General features: G+C 42.6%; 1 protein-coding gene across 2 annotated transcripts in view; it reads left to right on the top strand.

The window, feature by feature from the left end:
- The window catches only part of LOC139537267 (connector enhancer of kinase suppressor of ras 2-like), a 52,996-nt gene that overhangs the window by 1,398 nt on the left and 35,581 nt on the right, over window positions 1-16,017 (top strand). For both annotated transcript variants that reach the window (XM_071338386.1, XM_071338387.1), the window contains 6 exons: window positions 4,216-4,379; window positions 7,471-7,673; window positions 7,941-8,028; window positions 8,336-8,377; window positions 13,964-14,083; window positions 14,297-14,356. In XM_071338386.1, the coding sequence (XP_071194487.1) occupies window positions 4,216-4,379; window positions 7,471-7,673; window positions 7,941-8,028; window positions 8,336-8,377; window positions 13,964-14,083; window positions 14,297-14,356 (677 nt within the window). The remainder of the gene's footprint in view (window positions 1-4,215; window positions 4,380-7,470; window positions 7,674-7,940; window positions 8,029-8,335; window positions 8,378-13,963; window positions 14,084-14,296; window positions 14,357-16,017) is intronic.

Here is a 16,017-nt window from a genome sequence, read left to right as displayed (position 1 = left end):
GGTGAGCATGAGAAACTTCATGCGTATACATCCAAATGGTTGAATGACGATCAAAAGAAAGACCTATTAGTTACTGTAACAACCAAACACAAGTGAGATAGATCTGATCATGTTCTCTCTCACCAGGGTACAAGGATTTACTGTCATCCAACTAAAGAAGCTGTGATGTCAACCCAGACATGGGATATGTTTTCCCACATACAGTAGTTTCTGCCAGCCAAGTGTCAGTTCAGGAGTGCATAACCGTGCTTGCTTCTGGCGCTGCTGTCACAGATGTGTTTACAGCCTTCGCAGCAGGGCAGGGCTCGCCTACGGCACAACTTCTGTACAGCTGATACACAACACAACTAGAAGAACTTCAGTTCAGTCTCAAATTCTCCACCCCAAACACCATGGAAAGTGCATAGTCAAGGTGACATCTTTGTCATCTGTTATATTCAATAATGTAGGCCAACGGATGACGCCAATACACAGCAAAATCTTGACAGTCTATAAAACTGGTAGAATACAACTGACATAAAGAACAGAGCCGGTCTAATATCTATCCTAAGGTCATTTGAGACAGAATGGTTGCTGATGTGCAATCTGAGACACAGAGAATGCTGATATGCAAGTTGATAAATGTCTTTGTGCTGCCACAGCTACAAAGAATATCCACACCCTCTCCACACCGTAAACTGTGTGTTATTGGTTGCTTTTAATCTCTTGTTCTTGAGTGGTTTTTGAAAGGTGGCCAGTGGACACAGTCGTGAGGGGGAACTCTCACCTAATGATCATTAGGGCAATAGAGATTCTATAATTGTGATTATGTAATTCTATAATAAGGGCTTTACACTCCTTGTTACAAAGAACATTGTCTATATATTAGACACTACACACACAAGTAGGCACAGCATGGCACGCACACACACACACACACACCAATGCACCAGTTGAGGCGTTCATGAAAAACTAGCACCATGGACAGCGAACCTGCCTTGGTAATGCGTGCCTTGCATTCATACTACGCTCCAACATTGTGGATCAAGGTAGGGCAGTTGGCAAACTAATTGAACTGTACCTAATCTATTTCATAACCACAATTATCTGTGTGTGAGAATAGGTTCAATGCCAATGAGAGTAAGAGGGAGGGACTGACCTGTTTTTGAGGGCATTGAGGACTCTGGATTATTCCCTTGGGTAAAATGTCAATGTCATTTTTGATCAACGTTTATGATAACTATGTTTGATGTAAAGTTACAAGGTGACATGGCGTCGTACCCTGGCTTGTTTTGAACAGAATTAGCGTATGTTTGTCTATTGTCAAGAACATTCGCAGCGGAACACACACCTGAATTCACTCATGACTCTTTTCAACACGCACCAAAATTACGATATTTCTCTGAATTGCCTTGTGAAAGAGCAACACTGCAAGGTCGTATTTTATAACTTAGCTAGTCATTTTGGCAATACAATAAGCTTTCAAATGATGCCCACTTGACCCAGATTGCGATTTATAATGGACCATTTGTGGGTTGCGTAAACAACAAATGTAATTGTATGATCGCGGGCATGCAGCGTTGTGTTCCAAACAAAACAACTACAAGTGTGCTTGCCCTAGTTCCTCAACGGTACAGCTAGGAGATCTAAAAAAAAGTACCTTATAGTTGAAGACTCTTCTTTAAGTCATAAAAGTGCATTGAAATTACTTAGGAACTGTGCACACTGGAGAGGTGTGTGGCCACTTGGAGACACCAGTTAGTCCTTTCACTCAAACCCTTGTCATTTTTTGTCTTATGTTGCACCTATCCCACATTTCCAGGAATATTCTTATCATGTTATTGAATGTATCCAGAGTATTTTCAGATTTCGTTATCAACAAATGCAGCGAAAAGTAAAGTGAATGTACAGTATAATATAATCAATAGTGTAATGTTTGGATTCAGTCTTGTGTCAGGTGAACTGTTGTGTCCTCAACTTTGGTCTAATAATTTTCCTATAATCTCCAAACTGTTCCGTTTCAATGGCAAAAGTGCATATAGATGGCAGAATTCAGATATGACGTCTTGTTTTGTCGGTATCCACTGAGTTTTTGTTTAAGAAGAAATGTGTGTCAAATGCATGTGGGCCTCCATCTTTATGTACCTCCGCTATTGCTACCATGCTTATGCAAATGCTTTTCAGATTTCTTCTGTGAAGAATCATTTCAGTTTAGTCCTATCCATATAGGCCAATTCCAACGAGTGTAAAGGGTTAAACAGGATAAATAAGGAGACAGAGCACTAGCCACTGTTCTTTTCTCTTGGCTTCTTCTAACAGTCACTAACCAAGGTATGAAGAAGAGTGGCTTGCGGCTGCAACAGTAACAGTAACACTCCAAATGAATGGCTCAGAAATCCTTTAAAAAATATTTTTTAACGCACTTCAATTGTTATACTCAGGTAGGCTAAGTTAACTTTTTACAGAATGGCATTACATCATTTTCAATTCCATATGTGGAAACATTGCTACTGCAACATGTTAACACCACCTTTTCATGTTTGGTGTGTAACACTATTTCAACACCACATGTAACTTGCAATTCCAAATGTGAAAGTTAGATTTTCACATGTGCCGGTTTCTTACATGTGAAACTGCAAATTTGATTTTCACATGTGAATGGTTTTCACATGTGAAACTCCAAATTTGATTTTCACGTGATTGTTTTCTACTTGTTAAAATGCAATCCCATATGTGAAAGTAAGATTTTCACATGTGGAGTTTTCTAACATGTGAAACTGCGAATTTCACATGTGCAACTGTAATTCACATGTGAGGTGAGAACTTTTTTTTTCTCACATGTGAAGAGGTGGTGTTAACATGTGACCTTTAAATTTAATACATGTGAAAATATGACTTCTAAAACAGCTATTCCACATGTGAAACTGCAAACAAGACACGTGTCAAGGGCAGCCATTCATGATCATTACTGTATATGGATGCATGAACGTGTGCGCACGCACACACAAATGCACATGCATACACAAACAACCCCCCCCCCCCCCCCCCACACACACACACATATGCACATGCTTTCACAAATTTCACTCCCACGAACGTACTGTGGAGACACAAACACACCCACACACAAGGCCATCAATTTTTATGTCAAGGCCACTGTGTGCTCAGAGAAACATTTCTAAGGACCCGTACTGAGCCTCGATTCAGTTACTTAGAATGAGGTCGGGGCAGCAGCACACAAGACGGCAAGACAAGTGTTCGCCATATACAAATGGGGAACTTAGTTCAGATGATTTGCCTGACTATACAGACTGTATGGATCGAGGTCGGTATTGAATAGATGTATCCTGAGTCATCTGTATATGGCTCTGAATGTATCACCCTTTGATCTACCTAGGCAACATCAAGCTGGCTAATTTGGCCCCTGTTGAATGCCTGTGGCCATGGATGTGTGTGTGCTGGGCTTTGGTGTGTTGACATGGCCCAGCCGGTGTGTGTAATGTGGGTCAGCTCTGTGCTGTGGCTGTGGCCTGCTCTGCTCCAATATGCTCTGTGGCTGGAGATGAGTATTCTCCCGGGAGCCATGGATGGATGCTGTGGTTGAAAGCCAAGATTCTGCTAGTCTGCTCTGCTGCTTTCTGGGCTCCTCTCTCTCTCTCTGTGCAGCCTGGCCAGATGTACATGGCTCCAACACAGAATGCTGCAGTGGACTCTGTGTGTCTGTGTGGCTCTGCTGTGCTCTGATAAGGATGGCTTTAATACGCTGTGGTGAGAGTGGTTTATCTCCTAGACTAGTCCCGTTTCTCTCTTCCCCCGTTCTGTTCTGCTCTACACAAAGAGCAGCTCAACTGGTAGACTGGTTCTGTTCAGTTCTCTGGAGTTGAAACGTTGAATGGTTGAAAGCATGCTTCTGGTATTATGTCGGAATTAACACAAAAAATGACTGAAATGGAAAATGAGTTTTTAGAGTCAAAGTAGCCTGGTAGGGGTTACAAATCTTTTTTTTACAGCAATTAGTCTGAATCTGCCAATCACACAGCATTTTATACAACTCTGTTATATTTATAGCTTTCATGGTATATTTCAAACTTAAATAATTCTAAATAAATCAGCACAATCTGCATTCTATACACCTAGTGAATGAGTTAGATGTTGACAGTAAAGGAGACAAAGACATACTATTAGAACAAAGGTGTGCCTAACATAGTTTCCCCTCATTGTGTGTCCCCCATGCAGGCCTGGATGACTGTCTGCAGCAGTACATTCAAAACTTTGAAAGGGAGAAGATCAACGGGGAGCAGCTTCTCCACATTACCCACCAGGAGCTGGAGGAGCTGGGGGTCACCCGCATCGGACACCAGGAGCTCATCCTGGAGGCTGTGGACCTACTCTGTGCCCTGGTGAGGAGTTCATCTAGACATGCAGGGCTGGAGTCAGGAGAGATGGTCAGGGCAAAGGGCTGTAGAGTTAGACCTCTTGTTTGCGGACATGACAGAATAACTTTACTATCGATGCCTTCCAGTGCAACCAAGCCAGTGCAGTCAAAGTGCTCCAACTAGAGAAACACGGTGGACGTGCAGGAGATGTCCAGCTAGCCTAGTTGCTAGATCTGTTTGTGCACCATTTGAGAGACAAGGCATGGCAAGGCATGACAGACAAGATTGAAGACAATAAAAGGTCAGAAGAAAGTGTCGCTTTATTATCTACAGCCATCATCAGTGTTTTCTGCTGAGTAACAAGCAGTGGAGGAGAGAGGCAGCAGCAGTGCTCAGTGACCAGGCCTAGAGAGGTAGAGCTGAGGCTAGGGCCAGAGTCGCGGCGATGATTTGTGTCCGTTGGAGCTAAAGGCTAATTCAGATTCATTGGTGAATTGTATCCTTATATCCTAGATAGAGGTGGAGTGGGAGGAGACTGTGCTGATTAGTGGTGGAGCGGGAGGAGCCTGTGCTGATAGAGGTGGAGCGGGAGGAGCCAAGGCTGATTAGAAGTGGAGCGGGCGGAGCCTGTGCTTATAGAGGTGGAGTGGGAGGAGCCTGTGCTGATTAGAGATGGAGCGGGAGGAGCCTGTGCTGATAGAGGTGGAGCGGGAGGAGCCTGTGCTGATTAGAGATGGAGCGGGAGGAGCTTGTGCTGATTAGAGGTGGAGCGGGAGGAGCCTGTGCTGATTAGAGGTGGAGCGGGAGGAGCCTGTAGTGATTAGAGATGGAGCGGGAGGAGCCTGCGCTGTGTGCATCAGTAAGGGAGGCATGTAATGTTAGTAATGTTAGTCTTGCTGTATGATGACTCATACAGAGAGAATCAGGCGTGGGCATGGGAAGAGCCCTGTTAGAGCGAGCTAAGAGCTCTGTATTAACTTGACTGATTCAGAGAGGGGCCACACAGCACACGTCCTCTCTGATGGGCTGGGGAAGTGTCTGATAATAGATCCATAGGCCTAGACAGCAGCAGCTGGGAGGGAGTGTGTGTGTGCATGTGTGTGTGAGAGGCTGCCTGTGTGTGAGGCGTGTGTGGAGCTAGCTGAGGTTAGTGTGTGATTCCCTGTGACAGAGCGGCCTGCAGCAGAGCATCATTAGAGTGCCTGGACTGCCTGAGACCCAACATCTCCACACAGACAACCACACACATGTAATCTGTGTCTGTTAGTTAGATGGTCCGGTGGGGGCTGCCTGGGTGTGTGTGTCAGAATGTGTGTGAATGTTGAGCAGAATGTTCCTCCTTTATGTTCACATAGGGGGCTATAGTATAAGTTTGCGACTGTGTGAGCATGTGTGTATGAGTCTGTGAACATGTGCATATGTGCTAAGACAGTATAGTGTGTGTTCTGCGTCCCATCTCCATTATAGTGATGTGCTGTGATTATCATTGGATGCTGGGACATGTCCCCATTGATCCTGGCAAAGTGCACTACAGCTAAACATTGCGTCACTCTGCTGAGAGGAGGCTGACATGAGTAATGACTGTACTGGAGGAGACCTACAGGTGGAGGGGACAGGAGAGACAGGACACGGACGTGGTCACGCACACACACACACACACTGCCTTATTAGTGGCCTGACCAAAACGGATGTCTGCTGAATAGGTCTCAGTCCCTCTGCTCTGCTTGTGTAAGACAAGACTCTCTGCAGATCAATTTTTGAAATGAATTTATCTTTCCTGGGTTGATTATGTGAGTGTGATGGATTGAAAGACAATGCAGGCTTAGTGTCAGTGTGACCGCTGACTCAAACTGAGGGTCGGTTGTTGCTGGGAGTTAGATAATTGTTCATCAGTCGGCAGTGACCAGACAGACAGACAGACAGACAGACAGACAGACAGACAGACAGACAGACAGACAGACAGACAGACAGACAGACAGACAGACAGACAGACAGACAGACAGACAGACAGACAGACAGACAGACAGACAGACAGACAGACAGACAGACAGACAGACAGGGCTCTGCTGCTGAGTTGTTGATGTAATAGGGATTTTGCTCCCACCAAATTACAAAAGACATTACAGCCATCAGAGGAAAGTGTCCCCTCCATGCAGTGACGCCTCTCTCTGCCTGAATGGCTCACTGAAAGGAAGGTAGCAGGGAAATGGTTGAGCTGGTCAGTACTCACCACCACCTAGCAGCATAATGGTGTGTTTCCTCTACAGTGGGTCGACTGCCAAGAACAAGGCCTTATTATTGTGTCGCTTAGCTTATTTGCATGGATGTACAGTATAACATATTTAATTCTCCCCCGCCTTTTATCTCTTGTCATCCTCTGCATTGACGTAATAGGTGACTAGCGATGGAGAAGCCCCCATAAAGAGCAGCCTGATCAGACAGCAGCACATTACTTTGATATTTTGAATGAAAGAGGAAAATCAATAAGGGAAGAAGAAGCTATGGAAACACTGGGCTTGTTGTAATTAAGAGTGACAAAGCCAGGAGTCACCATGGCAACTGGGCTGGGCTGGGCTTAGCTACATTGTTGTGGGTTAGACAGGAAGGAGGTATTTCTCCATGGTGACAGTGACTAATGTTGACTAGACGCGGAGAATAAGAGACAGCTATTCACACACAGGCACACATCTCTAACAGACACACTATTGTGACAACGAGTATGACAGATGAGTGGTCTTCATTGTGTCTCTGATGAGGCAAGCATCTCTTTATGTTTACTTGAAAAACTCTAGATCCAAAGGATAAAGCTGTCCACCTGGTTTGGTAGATAAATTAAGAGGGAAATCTGAGATTATCTGAGATTATGTGACTGAAAGGATTTGTCTCTATATATCTCTGGCATTTAGCTCTTATATGCACTATACATTTGCTGCAACACTGTTCTGTATGAGCTTTCTAATACAAGTACTGAATATGTTAGTCACACCACAATGTCATTGCAAGTTACTGTTATTTCTCCACGTGAACTTAATGTATCCACATTTTAACTTTAAAGTCAAACACTTCTGGGAGCATACTGGACCATGGTCTAAGGGTACTGTACGTTCTGTTCCAGAACTACGGTCTGGAGACTGAGAACCTACGTACTCTATCCCACAAGCTCAATGCCTCAGCCAAGAACCTGCAGAACTTCATCACAGGGAGGCGTCGAGGTGGCCATTATGATGGCCGGGCCTCACGCAGGCTGCCCAATGACTTCCTCACCTCCGTGGTGGACCTCATCGGAGCAGCCAAGAACCTTCTGGCCTGGCTGGACAGGTGGGTGTTACATCTCAGCTTCGGGGGTTGAGATTTATGCATCGGAACATCCCAGTTTTGTTAGACTTAGAGTAGCTTATTTTCCCCAGAGGAACTTCATTTGCGTATGCCTAATAGTTTATATATGGTTCTCTTTCATTGTAAAGTTGTTGGGGAAGGCAAATACTGTCTTATGCAGAGATGTTTCTTTTTTATATCTCACTGACTGTTCTGCCCTCTCCCATCCTCTGATGTCTGACTGTATTGTACTTTCTTCCCTCTTGCCAGATCCCCATTTGTCAGTGTGACAGAGTACTCCTTACTGAAGAACAATATTGTTCAACTGTGCCTGGAGTTAACCACCATAGTACAGCAGGTGAGTTGTCCAGGGGTGGGTAAAGGTTAGGGAATTAATTAACTAGTTACTAGTGCATCAATACGTCTCTGACAGAACACTTGGCTATATACCTCCATTTTATAGTTCTGTTAGTTTTGTCGGGAATAGATGAAGGCCGACTGAAAATAACTTTCCTGTTTTAAATACTCTCAAGAGACAGTCTGCCAGCTAAATTCATTTCACTGCACTTGGGATACTTGCATCTGTCTCATCTGATAGGGGCTCAGTTTCATTTTAATGTTTAAAAAAAACATTAGTTCTCTAACTGGTTTTAATTGTCTTGCAGGACTGCACGGTGTATGAGACAGAAAACAAAATTCTTCATGTGGTGAGTTTTGAGTTTTCTTCTATGGGGTTTAATGCCCACAAGACCTACAAATCTTATTATCAATCATTAATTGCCACCTAATACTTAATCTTAGTTAACAGTCATAACATAAGCAACAGTAGTCAGTAAATAGTAAAAATTATCAAATGTTTTCACAATAAGTGGTATATGAATCATCCAACGTTATATGGGACAATGATTTAAAACACTCATGAATCTTTACACATTGTCTTTACACACACACACACACACACACACACACACACACACACACACACACACACACACACACACACACACACACACACACACACACACACACACACACACACACACACACACACACACACACACACACACACACACACACACAACTTGAATTAGGGCACATGCCCACACTTGAACATGTGATAATACAGTCACACGCGTCCTCCTCATCGACCAGGCAGGCAGCACTATGGAAGAAAAGGGTTTAGATTATTAATAAGAGTGTGTGAGTCTGCCTGTGTATTTCTCAAAAGCCGCAGTTTTAAGGCCTTTGGTTGGCAGTCTGTGTTGAATAATGCAGAGCCTCCCTGCTGCTCCCGCGGGCATTCCTGCCTACAGCAATTAGACAGGGAGAGAGATGGTGAGGCAATAATAAAGGAGAAGCTAGGACAAACTATGTACAGGCCAGACGTGTTTTTGTTTGTCTGTGTGTGTGTGTGTGTGTGTTTTTGTTTGTCTGTGTGTGTGTGTGTGTGTGTGTGTGTGTGTGTGTGTGTGTGTGTGTGTGTGTGTGTGTGTGTGTGTGTGTGTGTGTGTGTGTGTGTGTGTGTGTGTGTGTGTGTGTGTGTGTGTGTGTGTGTGTGTGTGTGTGTGTGTGAGACAGAGAGAGAGCAAGAGAGAAAGTGAGAGAGAGCCCAACTGGAGACTAAGGGAATAGATGGAAGGTCATGGCTGTGTCACTGTAGTTACGCTGTTCACTGCCAGCAAGTTCTGGTCACTGTGCTACTATTGGCAGTAATAGAAACCTATGTACAGTACATTTGACATGACATCTGAAGGACATGACAGTATCCAGCGCTGTTCATACAGTGCTCCATAGACCAATGAGAGACCCCTTTTTCCTCAACTTGTTAAACCTGGGAAGGAGAGCCGTAGCTTGCCTTTGAAGAATGCCTTGTGAGTCTCAGATGATGAATAAACCGAAGAATCGCTCATTAAAAAACGGGTCAGATTCTCAGATAATTGCATACAGTGCTTCATTCTTGTTGCTCTAAAAACGCAGGCAGGAGAAGAAGAAAGTGACTCCATGCTCTTGTCATCCTCTTTTGGCTCTTTGTCCTTCAACAAAGTGATACTGTTGAACTCCAGGAAGTGATGCACAATCCTGATGCTCACAATAGACAATGTAGCAGACAGTGTAGTAGTAATACCTTACACTGTGTGGCTTCTTTTCCAGGAAACTGCCAAAATAAAGGAAACACTTGATTAAATGAGGATTACATAGTATATTGTAAGCAGGTACTTCCACACAGGTGTGGTTCCATGTATAAAAATGCCCAGTTGCCCATTATTTTGGCTACCATGGCTAGAAGAAAATATCTCAGTGACTCTGAAAGAGGGGTCTCAACCCAGCTACCACATAACATTCTGAGGTGATTTTTGTGTCCTATGGATATTTTGCATATAACCTTCCCACAACTTTCTTGGAATGGTGTAGGGTAGTTGCTTGGCTTTGGAACATTCTCATCACATTTAAGGAACATGACAAGAAAACATTGTTTTTCATTACTTTAACTGAATGTTTCCTAAATGTTCAAATTTAAATGTTGGTAATGTTCTAGGAACGTTCTCCAACTGGTTTGTCATGGGGAATGTTCTCAAATAGTTCAGAGAAGGTAAAAAAAATATTCTGTGAGAATTTCAGTACTTTAGCATAATGATTTTCTACAAGTTTTCTCATGGTTCTATTTAAAGTCATGTTCTCAAATTGTTCCAAGAATGTTAATAGAAGGTCCAAGAGCCCGGGGCTGGGTTTCTACTAAGCTAACATATGGAATTGTTTTAAGAAGGTCATACCAAGGATCATTTAGATATTTGATTTAGAATTTTATTTGATGAAACATTGAATTTGGCCTTACTGCTATTAGCCTATAGAAACACATTGAATAACATATTCATCGTGTCAAAACAGATCATTTTAATTTATTTTTGGACTATGTTTTGAAGTGCCTGTCCTATGTCTGAGAGATAAGTTCAGAAAATTATTTATATATTTTTACCCATATTTAACCCCTTTTTGGCACTAAAATACTTTCATAATAAAACAAATCTGGTACAGGGTTACCTTCAGATGAGTCTTGTGAGACTTGTGGGCATCCTAGAGCAAAACATGAGAGTCTCACCTTTTGATGGTGTGGTCATATTAGTGTGTAGCCCAAACTGTTCAGACACTACTGGCAGATCAGCAGTACCGACTTCAGACGAGTCCCCTGACACTCGTAGAGCTAAATGGAAAACACCATTGTGAGAGTCTCATCTTTCCATAGAGGGGAAGACACTACAGACATTTTCGTGATAAGACCAATTTTTGGGATCTCCTGGTCTGACAAACACTGCTGCAGCTCTGCCACCTTCCACCCCAGATGCGGAAGGTCGACATCGACAAATGCGGTGGATTGAGACGCAGTCTATGCAAAAAAACATATCTCTAGCCGAAACGGAATACATTTTATATATAAAAAAATGCTAATCAACTTTAGGTTAAGAGGGAACTTTCTTCTGTGGGAAATTCAGTACTTCAGCATATCATTTCGGACAGATTCCCACATGGTTGGGGCGGCAGGTAGCCTAGTGGTTAGAGTGTTGGACTAGTAACCGAAAGGTTGCAAGATCGAATCTCCAAGCTGACAAGGTACAAATCTGTCATTCTGCCCCGGAACAAGGCAGTTAACCCACTGTTCCTAGGCCGTCATTGAAAATAAGAATTTGTTCTTATGTTCTTAACTGACTTGCCTAGTAAAATAAAGTTTTAAAAAATGGTTCTATTTAAAGTAAGGTTCCCAAGTTGTTTGCATAACGTTAAGAAAACTTTCCATAAGAACCACAAGTAAACTTTAGTAATGTTTAGTAATGTTATAAAAAAATATATACATTCTGTTCTCAGCATCAACAAAACTCTTTCTATCTTATATCTTGTTAATTAAGTGTGGTCAGTGTGGTCATGGATAGAGAACAGAAGATTATAGGTTGAAAAAGAAATGTGTTGGCATGATTAATAGCTAAGGAAATAATTTTCCATGTGTCCTATCTATGCTTGGAGTTAAAAAATACAGATGAAGTCAGAAGTTTACATACACTTAGGTTGGAGTCATTAATACTCGTTTTTCAACCACAAATTTCCTGTTAACAAACTATAGTTTTGGCAAGTCGGTTAGGACATCTACTTTGTGCAGGACACAAGTCATTTTTCCAACAATTGTTTACAGACAGATTATTTCATTTATAATTCAGAGTATCACAATTCCAGTGGGTCAGAACATTACATACACTAAGTTGACTGTGCCTTTAAACAGCTTGGAAAATTCCAGAAAAGGATGTCATGGCTTTAGAAGCTTCTGACAGGCTAATTGACATAATTTGAGTCAATTGGAGGTGTACCTGTGGAAGTATTTCAAGGCCTACCTTCAAACTCATTGCCTCTTTGCTTGACATCATGCGAAAATCAAAAGAAATCAGCCAAGACCTCAGAAAATAATTGTAGACCTCCACAAGTCTGGTTCATCCTTGGGAGCAATTTCCAAACGCCTGAAAGTACCACGTTCATCTGACCAAACAATAGTACGCAAGTATAAACACCACGGGACCACGCAGCCGTCATACCGCTCAGGAAGGAGACGCATTCTGTCTCCTAGAGATGAATGTACTTTGGTGCGAAAAGTGCAAATCAATCCCAGAACAACAGCAATGGACCTTGTGAAGATGCTGGAGGAAACAGGTACAAAAGTATCTTTATCCACAGTATAACGAGTCCTATATCGACATAACCTGAAAGGCCGCTCAGCGAGGAAGAAGCCACTGCTCCAAAACCGCCAAAAAGCTAGACTACAGATTGCAACTGCACATGGGGACAAAGATGGTACTTTTTGGAAAAATGTCCTCTGGTCTGATGAAACAAAAATTGAACTGTTTGGCCATAATGACCATTGTTATGTTTGGAGGAAAAAGGGGGAGGCTTGCAAGCCTAAGAACACCATCCCAACCATGAAGCACGGGGGTGGCAGCATCATGTTGTGGAGGTGCTTTGCTGCAGGAGGGACTGGTGCACTTCACAAAATAGATGGCATCATGAGGGAGGAAAATTATGTGGATATATTGAAACAACAACTCAAGACATCAGTCAGGAAGTTAAAGCTTGGATGCAAAGGGGTCTTCCAAATGGACAATGACCCCAAGCATACTTCCAAAGTTGTGGCAAAATGGCTTAAGGACAACAAAGTCAAGGTATTGGAGTGGCCATCACAAAGCCCTGACCTCAATCCTGTAGAACATTTGTGGGCAAAACTGAAAAAGCGTGTGCGAGCAAGGAGGCCAAAATTCACTTCACCCAACTTATTGTGGGAAGCTTGTGGAAGGCTACCCGAAACTTTTGACCCAAGTTAAACAATTTAAAGGTAATGCTTCCAAATACTAATTGAGTGTATGCAAACTTCTGACCCACTGGGAATGTGATGAAAGAAATAAAAGCTGAAATAAATCATTCTCTCTACTATTATTCTGACATTTCACATTCTTAAAATAAAGTGGTGATCCTAACTGACCTAAGACAGGGAATGTTTACTTGGATTAAATGTCAGGAATTGTGAAAAACTGAGTTTAAATGTATTTGGCTAAGGTGTATGTAAACATCCGACTTCAACTGTATATGTTTACCCAAAATAAGCTAGCAGTGTTATTGAAACAGTGAAAATTAAGGAAGTTAAAAAAGTGCGTTAATTAAACCTCCCAGGAAAACTTTCAAGGAACCAGAGTAAAACGTTCTCAGAACCTCCCTGCAACCTAAAAATAAACGTTTCCAGAACGGGTGAAATTTTCACTTCTGTTCTTAGAACGTTTAGAAAACGTTCAGTTTTACCGGTCCGGAAACGTATGGCTTCGTTCTCACAACCAATGTGAAATCAAAAACATTAGTTCCCACAACTTCCAAGGTACCAAATGTGCTAGCTGGGAAAGGAGTATATGGAGTTTTAAATGGTGTGTGTGTCTCAGTCACCAGATCTCAACCTAATTGAATACTTATGGGAGATTCTGGAGCGGCGCTTGAGACAGTGTTTTCCACCACCATCAATAAAACACCAAATGATGTAATTTCTTGTGCATGAATGGTTTTGCATCCCTTCAATGGAGTTCTGCCAAGGTGCATTGAAGCTGTTCTGGCGGCTCGTGGTGGCCCAGCGCCCTATTAAGACACTTTATGTTGGTGTTACCTGTATCATTTAGGCATCCAAAGAATGATAGTTATTCAGGCAGTAATTCATATTACCCAGTTGTCAGTGTGAGATGCAGCATATAGAATGATCCCTTCCTGTCTTCTGTCTGCAGTGTAAAACATTGTCTGGGATCTGTGACCACATCATCTCGCTGTCCTCTGATTCGCTGGTGTCCCAGTCGGCTCATCTGGAGGTGGTGCACCTGACCAACATCATGCCCAGCGAGGGCCTGGTTAGTACTTACTCTGACTACACTGTAGATGCCTTCAATCATACCTCCACAGGAGCTGAACAAGGAGTTTGTCTAAGATACTCAGTCTTTGACAGGATAGTTCTATGACAGAGAAAACAGGCTCACTTTACTTGTTTGCTGTTGCTTACAAGTTTCATAACAAGATATTGGGAAGTGTAAGTCTCATCATTCAGCCTTCTTCCTCTCATTTAGGGAATGTACATCAAATCTACATACGACGGCCTTCATGTCATCACTGGGACCACTGAGAACGTAAGTCTACTTTCTGGACCCTGTTACCCTGTAGTAAAACAAATGTTTTACTTTAAACATTCTCTGCTAACCATACCCACTCTTGCCACCATACCTTTAATCTCGGTTAACCCAGAACTAAACTCTTGCGTAATTGGTCAGATGCTCGATTAAGTTCTGGGTCCATATGTGTTGAGAAGAGATCGGAACCGGCAACTCTATGGGCCAAATGTCCCCTCCCCTTCTTAAATTCAAAAGATGCCAACAGCTGCGAAATCGTGATTTGTCCAAAGCACCAGAACTAATGCTGCTCGTTATCTCATGCATCCCATTGTATCATGAAAGATCTACAGTACCATTTATGTTTACGTACTGTAGTCTGTCCATGAGAGATTACCATACCTTTGTTTTTGTCTCCTACCATTGGCTTGCTTCTTTGACCCATGAGCTTCTTGTAGTGCTATAAAGATCAGCTCCTCTGGTTAGGGCTCTGGGATAACTGTTCAATTAATGCAGCAAATAGTGAACACCCTAATTAACATCTGGGTGTTTAATTGGAGGTGAAACAGAGGAGGGGTGACAGAGGCTTGCAGATGGTAGTATGGCACAGAGAACCACAGCTCTTCTAATTAGCAACACTTTCAAAGCAGGACTGGGATGGGGAAGATTCTCTGTAGGAGATGGAGAGGGAATGGGTGCTGCTGTTTAATGTGATGTTTAAGTTTTACTCAGACACATACTGTGACTGATCATTTTTGTTATTTCCGAGCCCCTATGGAAGGAAAATACTGGAGATATTGTACAAAGTGTGCAGTCGTAGTACCACGGTATGAAGGGAGGTATAGAGGCTGGTGATGTCTCTGCCAAGTGATATGACTCATCTCGTCTTTTCAATTGCTGCTAAATGGTGGCTGAGATTTATATTTTTTATTTAATTTTATTAGGATCCCCATTAGTCGACGCCAATGGCAACAGCTAGTCTTACTGGGGTCCGACATATAACGAAAAATACATTACAGACAAAATACTTTTTGCATTTTACATACATTTAAAAACATGCATTTAAAAAAAGTAACACTCTTTAAGACTGTTACTGGACATTTTGGGGGAAACCATAATCTACCTGTCTTCTAAAGCTGTGCCAGCATAGCCTCCCCTTGCAGACCAGTCTTTGCTTTAGCCAACTCCTTTGTTCTGTTCATTATCATGCCAGGTACAGTGCATTCAGAAAGTTTTCAGACCCCTTGACTTTTTCCACATTTTGTTAAGTTACAGCCTAATTCTAAAATTGATTAAATAGTTTTTTCCCCCTCATCAACCTACACACAATACCCCATAACCACAAAGCAAGGTTTTTAGACATAAAAACGGAAATATTACATTTACATAAGTATTCAGACCCTTTACTCAGTACTTTGTTGAAGCACCTTTGGCAGTGATTACAGCCTCGAGTCTTCTTGGGTATGACTCAACAAGCTTGGCTCACCTGTATTTGGGGAGTTTCTCCCATTCTTCTCTGTAGATCCTCTCAAGCTCTGTCAGGTTGGATGAGAAGCGTTGCTGCAAAGTTATTTTCAGGTCTCTCCAGAGATGTTGGATCAGGCTCAAGTCCAGGCTCTGGCTGGGTCAATCAAGGACATTCAGAGACTTGTCCCTAAGCCACTCCTGAGTTGTTTTGGCTG

The sequence above is a fragment of the Salvelinus alpinus genome, chromosome 13 (assembly GCF_045679555.1).
Source record: "Salvelinus alpinus chromosome 13, SLU_Salpinus.1, whole genome shotgun sequence".
Classification (NCBI taxonomy): domain Eukaryota; kingdom Metazoa; phylum Chordata; class Actinopteri; order Salmoniformes; family Salmonidae; genus Salvelinus; species Salvelinus alpinus.
This window is presented reverse-complemented; position numbering and strand designations above follow the sequence as displayed.